The 12,023-nt window shown below is 32.4% G+C and overlaps 1 protein-coding gene across 1 annotated transcript in view; it reads left to right on the forward strand.

Moving 5' to 3' along the window:
* Nbea (neurobeachin) overlaps positions 1-12,023 on the forward strand; it is a 620,123-nt gene that overhangs the window by 418,084 nt on the left and 190,016 nt on the right. Inside the window, exon 39 of the mRNA XM_077795156.1 lies at positions 4,831-4,974. Within this exon, the coding sequence (XP_077651282.1) occupies positions 4,831-4,974 (144 nt within the window). The remainder of the gene's footprint in view (positions 1-4,830; positions 4,975-12,023) is intronic.

Raw genomic sequence — 12,023 nt, forward strand, 5'->3', positions numbered from 1 at the left:
ATTATTTAGATAAGTTAAAATATCCACTTTGTCATTTCTGTATGTTATTTAAAATCACAACACTTTAAAATGATAATAATATAGTTATAATAGTAATAATAATAATATAAGTATATTAATCATACTAGGAAAATTTTAGTTCGCCTGTTAGTTCACTTTTAAAATGTACTTGGTACATGTAAACATGGATACCTGGTTATTAAGAGAAATTTTATAAAAAAGGAAATTTAGGTTCAGTTGATACAGTATTGTATATTAGATGACATTTTCAAATACAAACCTTTTTCAGGTATTTATCTTTATTAATAAATCTATATATTTAATGTTTTCATGTGTTTGTCATTTTTAACATAATCTGAAAAAAATCTAGAGTTGGATTTGACTTCATTAATCTAGAAGTGGTGGCATTTTTTCTTCTAAAACTTTTAAAATTTTATGGCATTTTAATATTCTCAGAGAAAGTAGGCATATACACATCTCTCCTATCTAGCTTCACACATAGTTCACATTTTCAAAACCAAGGCATACTGATGGTTTGTGGTTCGCTTGTTAATTTCTTGATGAATGGCTAAAGAGGCCAAGAAGTGCACTCCGTTCGACATGTCTTCTGAAGATAGATTATCTCAAATAAATTCTCTTCCCAATCAGATTTTGATTTGTTGGGTGATAAACCAATTCTTTCTAAGGACAGTGTTTACTAGCCTTGTAATGAGACAGCCCTCTGAGACCTTACCACTTTTTGCCTGTAATTTTGATGAATGAAACTTTAATTCATAAAGGATATTGTGATTGAAAAGCACTTTTAGATCTCATGAACTCTAATTTAGATAAATGTTTGTTATAGTACCATAAAATCGGAAAGTTTACTGAGCTGCAAAATGATAGCACTTCAACAGGAATAAGTTCCCTGTGTTGAAACAGATTCTTTTACTATATTTCTTTAAAAGACATATCTTTCTTTTAAAGATTGTTTTACTGCTTTAAAACTAGAGTAGATAAAACAGGAAGTTTGATGTATGTTTCAGAGCTTACTTTTTTTCTACTACATTTTCTCCATGGGCAGATTTTTATTTGGTAACACAGAAATAATAGAAAGCTTTATTTTCAGCGTGGTTGCAGTACAAGTAAACACTTGCTTTTTTAGACTGACTCACACTTAAAAGAACTTTATTGACTTTTATGCAAAGAGTCGAGTTCTCTTTCATGTAAACACATAGGTTTTCTCTATGATTGATTCTAAGATGCCTTGGGAATTTCATATTTAGAAACTTCTGTAAACAGGTAATTGTTGTTTTTTAGTTTATTCATTTATTCAGGATTTATAAGTGCTCACTCTGGGCCAGTCAGTGTGCAAAATACTGAGAACAATAAAAGATGGAACCATTTTTCAGTCATGAAGGTGCTTCAAGGCTGTTATAGAGATAAATATGCAGTTGTAATACCTGTAAGTAGGTTCATAGCAGGATTTATGAGGTATTGTGAAAGCAAAAGGAAAAGAATGAACAAATCTATCTTAAGACATTAGAGAAGGGATGGGGTTAAAAGTTGAGGAAAACTTGAACTTCAGTTCAGCCCCTGTTTGTGGTGTACCTGCTGAGAGCCAGACACTGAGGCCACAGGAGTGAGGCTCCAGTATAGCAGAGAGGGCAGAAACCAGCTTTATAAAATGGTTGAGTTCTATGTAAACTGCAAGCACAGAGGCCTTAGTTAGGAGAAGCTCCTGATGGAAATGAGTTTTGAAGCACAAGGAGAAATAGCCACATAATGAAGGAAAAAAAAATATACAGAGGAAATTAAATTAGCACAGATTGAAGTATGTGAAAGCATGACATATTTTAGAAGCTATAGGTGGTTCAACATTGCAAAGTGGTGAAAGGTAATGCAAAGCTGGTCATGAGAAGACAAAAGGACTTGGTCATCCATGCTAAGTTAGATTTTATTCTAAGTATAAGTCTTGCGTTTAGTGTTGTTGACTAAGAAGAGTTAATAAATAATATTAAACAGGAAAATTTCCTCAACCAGTCTGTGTTTTATAATAATCAGTCTGACAAAAGCATGGAGGGTAGTGTGAATAAAAGAGTTCCCAGAACCCTCTGGACCAAAATGACCTGAACTAGAGCAGTGGCAGTCACCATACAAGATTAATCCTGGGTTTGGGGACTGAAGTGATTTGATCAAAGGAGAAGGAGTAGCAAGAGACAATTAGCTCAGAGAAATGTTCAATTAGTATTATCCAGGTAAAGTTGTCTAAAAATATGAAGGTAAAGACCTTAGGAGATCTAGGTTATTAATCATTGCATCTGTTTCTTTTGTTAAATGATGCAAACTCTATGTTTCCCTAATTAAGTTACCATCCTAGAATCAAATGCTTTATAAAGATAGCTAACCCCAAGAGATTACTGTTGTGCTGGCTTTATTTTACAAAAAAAAATCATATGAAATTAGGATAATGTTTGAAATCAGGGATATATCCTTAATCTTCATTGCAGAAATAAGAATCATCTATAGGCCAGTGAAGGAAAAACACACAAGTAACCCATTTAATTCTCTCACCTCTGATAGGACGCTGATTTGTAATAATATGATTTGTCTCCGAAATATTTGTCAAGGCACATTTAACAATCTGTTGCTTTATACTGCCAAAGTGAATATTAACTATGCTGTCTAAATGAGCAGGGGCTGGGATAAAACATAGTTCCTCTCAGCCACTGGTACTCTACAGTGGTTTTGTGAAGTGACTATGTTCTTTAGCATGTGCTTTTACTCCTCTGTGGCATTCTTTGAGTTCATTTGTTCATGTTTTATCAAACAGAGTTGGCTTTCAGTCACTGACAAAAACAAAAGCTGCAAAAAAGACAAAAAGTAAAGAAAAGGTTAACATTGTTTTATAGTGCATGTTCCATGGCACCTAGATGCCCTTCCAAGAAAGTGATTGCGCAAACATTAACAGACAGTGATGTACTGGTGGAAATCCTATGGTACAAGCCTCGGAGAATTGCCTAAAAGGATTATGAATTATAACTGCAGAGAATTTTGGCCAGAGGCATGATGTGATTTGGAAAGCAACTACCAATATGTGCAACTCCATATCACCACCTGGAACTAACATACAACAACATATAGGACTGATTTTACTAGGCTCCCATTTCTAGGAATATATTCACCAACCAAGTAAGATATGAAAATAATTTCTCCAAATTGAAATTCATTTTCAGGTGATATGTAATAGAAGTATTTCTCCTCTCTCTCTCTCTCTCTCTCTCTCTCTCTCTCTCTCTCTCTCTCTCTCCCCCCCCTTCCCTTTTTCTCCCCCCTCCCTCTTTCTCTCTTCCTCCTCCCCCCCAAAAGGAAGTCTGTATCGTTAGATGTATAAATTTCTTTGCATTTTATACAATTTGAGACTCATTTTCACCTGCTAAATCAGGTGTTGGAATGTCAATGTGCAAATATTTGTTAAGCGATCAAATACATTAGGAATTCAGATGCATTACTTTCTAACCTTTACATTGATTGGCATGTTAATGCCAGGTAAAAATTTGCTATATTTGAATTTTTCTGGGTTTTTTTCTGTTTTGGTTGGTTTTTGTATTATTTGATATACCATTCAAGACTATAATTTCAGATAGTAAACCAACCCAGATGCCCTTCAATAGATGAATGGATAAAAAAAAAATGTGGCATCTATACACAATGGAGTACTATGCAGCAATAAAAAATGACAAAATCATAGAATTTGCAGGGAAATGGATGGCACTAGAGCAGATTATGCTTAGTGAAGCTAGTCAATCCCTAAAAAACAAATACCAAATGTCTTCTTTGATATAATGAGAGCAACTATGAACAGAGCAGGGAGGAAGAGCAGGAAGAAAAGATTAACATTAAACAGAGACATGAGATGGGAGGGAAAGGGAGAGAAAAGAGAAATTGCATGGAAATGAAGGGAGACCCTCATTGCTATACAATATTACATATAAGAGGTTGTGAGGGGAATGGGAAAATTAACAAGGAGAGAAATGAATTACAATAGATGGGGTAGAGAGAGAAGATGGGAGGGGAGGGGAGGGGGGATAGTAGGGGATAGGAAAAGTAGAGAATACAACAATTACTAATTGGGCATTATGTAAAATTGTGGATGTGTAACCAACGTGATTCTGCAATCTGCATTTGGGGTAAAATTGGGAGTTCATAACCCACTTCAATCTAATGTATGAAATATGATATGTCATGAGCTTTGTAATGTTGTGAACAACCAATAAAAAAATAATAATAAAAATAAATAAATAAATAAATAATTTCAGATAGTATTTTTTATTAATTGCTAAAGAAACAACTATGGTGAAGTAGGTTTATGTAAGTATCATTCCTACCTTTGACTTTCTGTAACTCTCCACTGACATTTTTCCTCTCAGATGTGAATACTTTCTTGTTTTCTTCATACCTGTCTCATCTACTTTCAAAAGCCAGCAGGTCAATTTTCTACCTAATTCAAAAAAATATATAATTATTTAAAATTGTGTAATTTTATGCACTAAAAAACTGAGTTTAAGGTGAAGTACAGATTTTGTGTAGAACATGCACTGTGCATGGAGTCATAAGAAATGGATTATAGATACCCTGACTATGCATGTAGCTTTCTCAGCTTATTTCCTCATCTGTAAAATAAGGGTAGATTATTAAATTCCTCTAGTTTTTCTCACAGAAGACCAAACGATGAAGAATTTTAAAATGTTCTATAATTATGCAACATATAACAAAGTAATCAGTTACTTATAATACTCACTGGAAGCAAAAAACAGCATAATAACCTTATTATATTTTGGTTGTGATCAGGCACTGAAGAAGATGTAGTAAAATCAAAGAAAGCATTCAGAAGTCAAGCAATAGTGAACCAGAATGCAGAGACTGAACTTATGTTGGAAGGAGATGATGACGCCGTCAGTCTGCTCCAGGAGAAAGAAATTGACAATCTTGCAGGTAAATTTCAATTTTTCTTCTATTTTGTGTTAACAAATACAGTGAATTTAAGAAAATTTTAATTCTATCTCCTGGTGAATAAATGTGCACTCATAGTTGTCAAAATGTTCAATCATTTGAAAGTAAATTTTCTACTATATTGTTTTCTGCTATTGAAGAGAGAACCATAAGTAAGTGTGTATTTTCCAGACCAAAACAATGAATAGCACTAACTTTCTATATGATAAAGAGCAAATTTTTATATGGGAGAAGTAAAAACATAGTCGAAGTTGTCCACATATCGCTGTGTATATCACTGGGAGGTTGGACAGGGTGATAGATCCCTTGGCTTATATCTAATAGCCCCTTCTGCCAGGTGACCGTGGAATTTGCCATTTTCTCCCTGCTGTCACTCTTTGGAATGCGCTTTCCCCTTCCCATTTTGCTATCAGATCTCATATTGCTAGTCTCCCATCACTAGCAGACATTTTTCCCCACCTACTTTCCATTCTTATCTTCTCTAAGTAATGGTCTGAGGTCAATTGAGGACAGCTTCTATAAGGACCAGTTGGGATATAGTTATCCTAATATATTGGTTAACAACCTTTTTGTGGTTTCAAACCATTTTGAGAGCCTGATGAAAGCAGATCACTTTATGAAGATGCATATAGAATTTTGTGTACAATTTCAGACCATTCACTGAACCCCAGAAACCGGTGTATGAAATTATACCCTGATCTCCAGTTAAATACTCCTACTTTAGAGTTTCAAAAAAAAGTGGCCAAGTGTTATCTCAGTTCTATATTTTCAGCCCACACAACAACAAGGTAGAAGTTAACAATAAGAAGTAGACTATAGTTATCATTCTATTTACAAAATCACATTTCACTTTCTGGGAGCATTCCAAAAATTATCTGGCAAGGCTGTATGAAAGCTTTAGTGATTTATTTCTACCAGTTAGACATTTCCCTTTTTACCAAAGAGAGGACATTAATTGTAAAGTGGACATGGTATCTTATTCTCACTCTTCTAGATTAACAAGGCTATTCCAATGCCAGTTCCTGGATATGCCTTCTTACTAATGTTCCCATATCATAACTATTTCTTCTATTTATTCTTCTATTTAAAACTACTCTGAAATCTATGACTAAATATTTGCCTTGAATTCCTTAAGTAAATGTTCAAGTTTTGGTTTTAGAAGTAGAAGCAAATGAAACTCACTAATTCTGTTTGCCCACAAATATTTATTTTTTTCCTGGTCTTGCGTCCTTGATCTTAAAGATCATAGGAAATTCACAAATGTGGTGCCTAATCTTTTTAGATAATGGCTTGCCCTTTTTCATTCACATATGCTAACATGTAGTTTAAACTCTTTCTGGTCCTTTCTTTTTTTTTTAATATTACTTTTAGTTGTCAATGGACCTTTATTTATTTACATGTGGTGCTAAGAATTGAACCTAGTGCCTCACACATGCTAAGCAAGCGCTCTACCACTGAGCCACAACTCCAACCCCTTCTTTCTGGTCCTTTCTTGCATTAAAGATAATTAGTTGATTCAAATGTGCCTTGTCCCTTGAAGTATATCATTAAAATCTACCCTGTAATATCAGTGAAAAATGCAGAAAATCTAATAACTATATTTCTCTCCTTTAACATTAACTAATCCGATATATTAATTTATATTTATAAACAAAATTTTAAAACACATTAAGTTCCAATATCCAAAGACAATTAAAATATTCCATTTAAATAAATTTATTTCAAAATTTTTAAATCTGGAGTATCATAATAATGACAATAATGTTACATAAAATTTATATGAAAAATCAAATTATGAACCTTCTAATGAATTTGCTCTATCAAGACTCTTCTCACTTCTTTTAACAGATTTTTCTTGAGCAGCTCTGTTCCTATCCATATCCACCTGATCCTACCTAATACTCTTCTTTTAGGATCCTTGTGTCTGAAAAATCTTATTAGCTGTCTTAAAATATTGATCCCCTGCCTAGTCTATCATGTTTATTTTTTAAAGAGCAGTTCAAAATGTTACTTGGAGGAATTTTGAATGCAGTGGAAAAGAAGTGGGAGATGGATGTTTTGTGAAGGGAAAAGTAAGAGCCACAGAAGTTGTCTACATAATGAATAGGGATGTGTAGATTGACTCTGTATAGACTACCATGATAGTGACAATGTTACATAAAATTCACTTTTAGAAGTTAATTACAAACTAGAAGTCCCAGGTTTAAGAAATCAGGTATTTGTGAAGTTTCAGATCACATAAATACATAACATTTTGTTCCAAGAAATTATTGTACCAGATTATGGATATCTATGTCAGAAATTTAAATTTACTAAGTAATATCTATCTTATCCAGAATTTAGCATCCGAAATAGCATAATAATACTATACTGCCTAAAGAAAAGTTCACCATCATAGGAGACCAAAATCCAAGAGATCCTAAAATCTGTGTACAATATTAATATAATCTTTTATTTATTTGGTGTCACAGACATATTCCATAAAAAATGTTTGTTTCCATGTTAAAGATGGAAATTACAGGTTTGCCTTTTCATTATTACCTTAATGATATGGCTTGCCCATTATTCATATATAAATGAACTGTCAAAATGTGCACATAATTGAGTTTTCAGATTTTAGATTGTATATGAAAGAATGCACTATTTTACAATAGTAAAGTTAAGCCTAAACCTTCTAATTAACATAAAGCATTTTCCTCTTGTTACAAAACCCTGTTTTCATAACATAGGCATATAGAAAAAGAAACCATACATATAATTTTTTAGTATGCAATATTAAGTTAAATAGAAAGAGTTTGCTACTTAGTAAAGAAAACTAAGGAACATTACTAATTAAGATTAATTCCTTATTTTGGTTTAAATGAAATGTTTTTAGAAACACTTTTGTTTCTAAAAAGAATAAAAATAGAAAGGAGAAAAATAGTTAGCATGTCTTTTTAGGAACCAGTGTTCAGACAGCTTTATGTGCAATAATCATTTATCTTTCACAACAACCCCATGAGATATAAATTATGATTACTAGTACTTTAAGAAATAAGATATGGGGCTGGAGATGTGGCTCAGCGGTAGCGCGCTCGCCTGGCATGCGTGCGGCCTGGGTTCGATCCTCAGCACCACATACCAACAAAGATGTTGTGTCCGCCGAGAACTAAAAAATAAATATTAAAAAATTCTAAAAAAAAAAAAAAGAAATAAGATATGGAGGTCCAGAAAGATTAACTTGTATAAAGTTAAGAACTGTACATAAAATAGCATTTCTTTAAAAATACATAGTATATGGTTTACACTAAAATTCATCCAATTTTACATTTAAATATGTATATATCCAGGTGTATATTTGATACTTAAAGATTCAAACAGGGAAAAGTGAAACCCTGTCCTTATAACTCCATCTTACATTAGCTCTTTTATATTTACTTAGAAGTCTGTGAATATGCATAATAATTAATTTTAGCTTTAATTATAGTCTAGGTGTTCACCAAAATCATTCTGGTAAGTTAAAAATATTTGATAAGCAATAGAATACTTTTACCACAATTTTACTTAAATATTGACTCACGTGTTTTTTCCATTTTGTTCCGAGCCTTCTAATTTTAATAAAGATAAATTGTTCCACAAAGTTTTTTAGCTTTCTGTTTTACTTTTAGTTCCCTTTCTTGCCAAGCTGTTCATCTCAAGAAGCAAATTAAATATGTGTGATTACTAATTACTCAATTTATTATATATTATAGCAAATGGCTAATATGATTACAGTATAGAAGTATACCAATCAATTAAGTAATTATTACATTAATAACACCTAACTTAATTTATTTCAGTTGCTTTTTTAGTTTGTAGTAATTACTGAAGTGAATGAGCAACTATGATTCCATATGCACTTAAAAATTTCAGTTAACTAATTATAATTTGGGATAAAATATTTAGATTAATCAGTATAACAACCAATTTTAATCTAAAATATCAATTACTTATTTTAATTTAAAATTTAGTAAGTTATTTCTTCAAATAATTATAAAGTAATATTTAAGATTAACTCCAATTTTTGTGAATGATTTAATTCAACTGGTAGAATTATGTCCCAGTAGTGAAATGTATTTTCTTTTAGAATGTCCTATATGCTGGGTGATACTAGAAACATTTTACAATTTCCAAATTTCCAAATAATTAGAATTCATACAAATTTATTTATTATTACTTCCAAAAGTTAGAAATCCTAGTAATTTAGGAAATTCAAAGTTGTTAATAATGCTGACAGTGATGGTCTTTAATGCTTTATTATCAATTCTATAAGCTGTAATAACTTTATTTTCTGCTGTTGTTACATAATAAGCCGTTACCAATAATTTACCCATCCATTTAAGATTCAATAACTTAAAACTTTTCTACACGCCTAAACTAATACCTAAACTTCCTTCTCTCCTGAAATATCCTTCTCAACTCTGTATTTACACCCTCCCTGTCTCCTCTTATCACAAACCCATTTTTTAGGACCCATTTAAAACACAATCAATCCCAGAGCAGAGCCACACTCTGATCCCAGCAGCTTGGGAAGCTTAGGCAGGTGGATCAAGAGTTCAAAGCCAGCCTCAGCAAAGGCTAGGTTTAAATGTCATGATACTTAAAGACTCAAACAGGGGAAAGTGAAACCCTGTCTTTATAACTCCATCTTACATTAGCTCTATTGTATTATACTTAGAAGTCTTTTTAGCTTAAATCCATCCCATATATTGATTCTTGACATTCCATAACATTTTTATTATATCATTCTTAAGACACTTATCACATAAAGCATCATATTGTGAAACAACTCAGTGAGACCCTGTCTCCAAATAAAATACAAAACAATAAGGCTGGAAATGTTGCTCAGTGGTTGAATGCCCCTGAGTTCAGTCCCTGACACCAGAACACACACACACATAAATACACACATACATGAAATATTCACTAGTCAATTGTGTATCCCTACAACATTTTTTGTCAACATTGTTTTGGAAATAGCTTTATTGAGATCTAATTCACATACCATAAAATTCACTCATATACAATATACAAATCAGTTATTTTTAGCATATTCACACAATTATATAACCATCACCACAATCAATTTTAAACATTTCATTGCCCCCAAAAGAAACCTTATCTCTTTGGCTCTTCCCTATCAATTTGCCTGTTTCCTCTCTGTGGTTCTAGATAGCCACTCATCTATTGTCTATCTCTACACCTTTGTCTATTCTGCACTTTTCATATTAGTGGAATCATATGGAGTCATTCAGGTCCAGTTTCTTTCACTTAGCATAATATTTTCAAGGTTCATAAATGTTGTAGCATACATGTCTTTTTTAGGGGAACTATTCCATTGTGTGTGTGTGTGTGTGTATATATATATATATACACACACACACACACACAATGGAATCGTTTTAATATAGTTTAATATATTTTGTTTGTCTGTTCATTGGTTGATGGACATTTGAGTTTTTTTCACCTTTTGGCAATTATGAATAATGCTGCTATAAACACTCGTGAACAAGGTTTTATGTGAACATAGTATCCTGATTTTAAGCCTTTGGGGTATAAACTGAGGAATGGGATAGATGGGTCAAAAGGTGGTTCCATTCCAAGTTTTCTGAGAAATCTCCATATTGCTTTCCATAGTGGTTGCTCCAATTCACACCGGCAATGTATTTATGTACCTTTTTCCACACATCCTTCTCAACATTTATTGTTACTTGTATCTTGATAATTGCCATTCTGACTGGAGTGAGATGAAATCTTAGAGTAGTTTTGATTCACATTTTTCTAATTGCCAGAGATGTTGAACATTTTTTCATATATTTGTTTATCAATTGTATTTCTTCTGTGAAGTGTCTGTTCAATTCCTTTGCCCATTTATTGATTGGGTTATTTGGCGGGGGGGGGTGTTGTTTGTTTGTTTTGTTTTATGTTGGCGTTAAGTTTTTTTGAGTTCTTTATATATCCTGGAGATTAATGCTTTATATGAGGTGCCTGTGGTAAAGATTTTCTCCCATTCTGTAGTTTCTCTCTTAACATTATTGTTTCTTTTGCTGGGAAAAAAAAGCTTTTTAGCTTAAATCCATCCCATTTGATTCTTGACGTCCAATAACATTTTGATTATATCATTCTTAAAACACTTACTATATAAAGTATCATATTGTAGAGGTTTTTCTATGTTTTCACTCTCCTTTTAAACTATAGGTTCATTAAGGACTATATACTAGGTTTCCTTGAACCACAAAGAAATCTAACACAGTGACTTAGAAGTTAGTAAACAGGAGACCTGAAATAATTATCTAATTATATCATAAACAAAAGACAAAACACAACTTAATTTGAGCTACTGAAATAAAGTATTTGGGTTTGAATTATAAGGTTCTCTGCTCATACTAACTGAATCACTCAAATAAATTACTCAATATATCACTTGACTTTTTTCTATGATAGGGACACTTAAAATTCAACTAATCTTTCTTCCATTCTCTTTAACAAATGTATCTTGAAGTTCCCATTTATGAGGCCTAGGTACCACTGCTACTCTTAATTTTTTAAAAAACTTCTTTATTACATTGAAAAATGTTCTATAACCAATGGATAATAACGGTACATTTAATATTTTTAAGGGTAGTTAGAATCAGGAGAGAAGTGTTAGAATGAGTTGGATTTTTTCAATGTGGGTTTTTCAAAGTGGTAGGTTTATAATCCTTCACACACACACACAAACACCCTTACCTAATCAAGAATCTTAAACTGAAAATGAATTTTGTGAATTAAAAGTGAGAAAAATGGAGAAATAAGAAGGACATCTATCTATTAGAACCCTCTCCCAAGTGCCACCATCTCTCTCATGAACACAGTGATGTCCCTGACAGTTCCCAGGTATGATCTTCAAGGGACAGTGTGTTGTAAAGTCATTTTTTCTTATTGTAAATTGATCAATTGTTTCCATTTCTTAAGGTTGTCATTCTAGAAACCCATAGTGAAATACTTATCCAAATGATGATAAAAGGTGTGAA

The sequence above is a fragment of the Urocitellus parryii genome, chromosome 2, assembly GCF_045843805.1.
Source record: "Urocitellus parryii isolate mUroPar1 chromosome 2, mUroPar1.hap1, whole genome shotgun sequence".
NCBI classification, from domain to species: domain Eukaryota; kingdom Metazoa; phylum Chordata; class Mammalia; order Rodentia; family Sciuridae; genus Urocitellus; species Urocitellus parryii.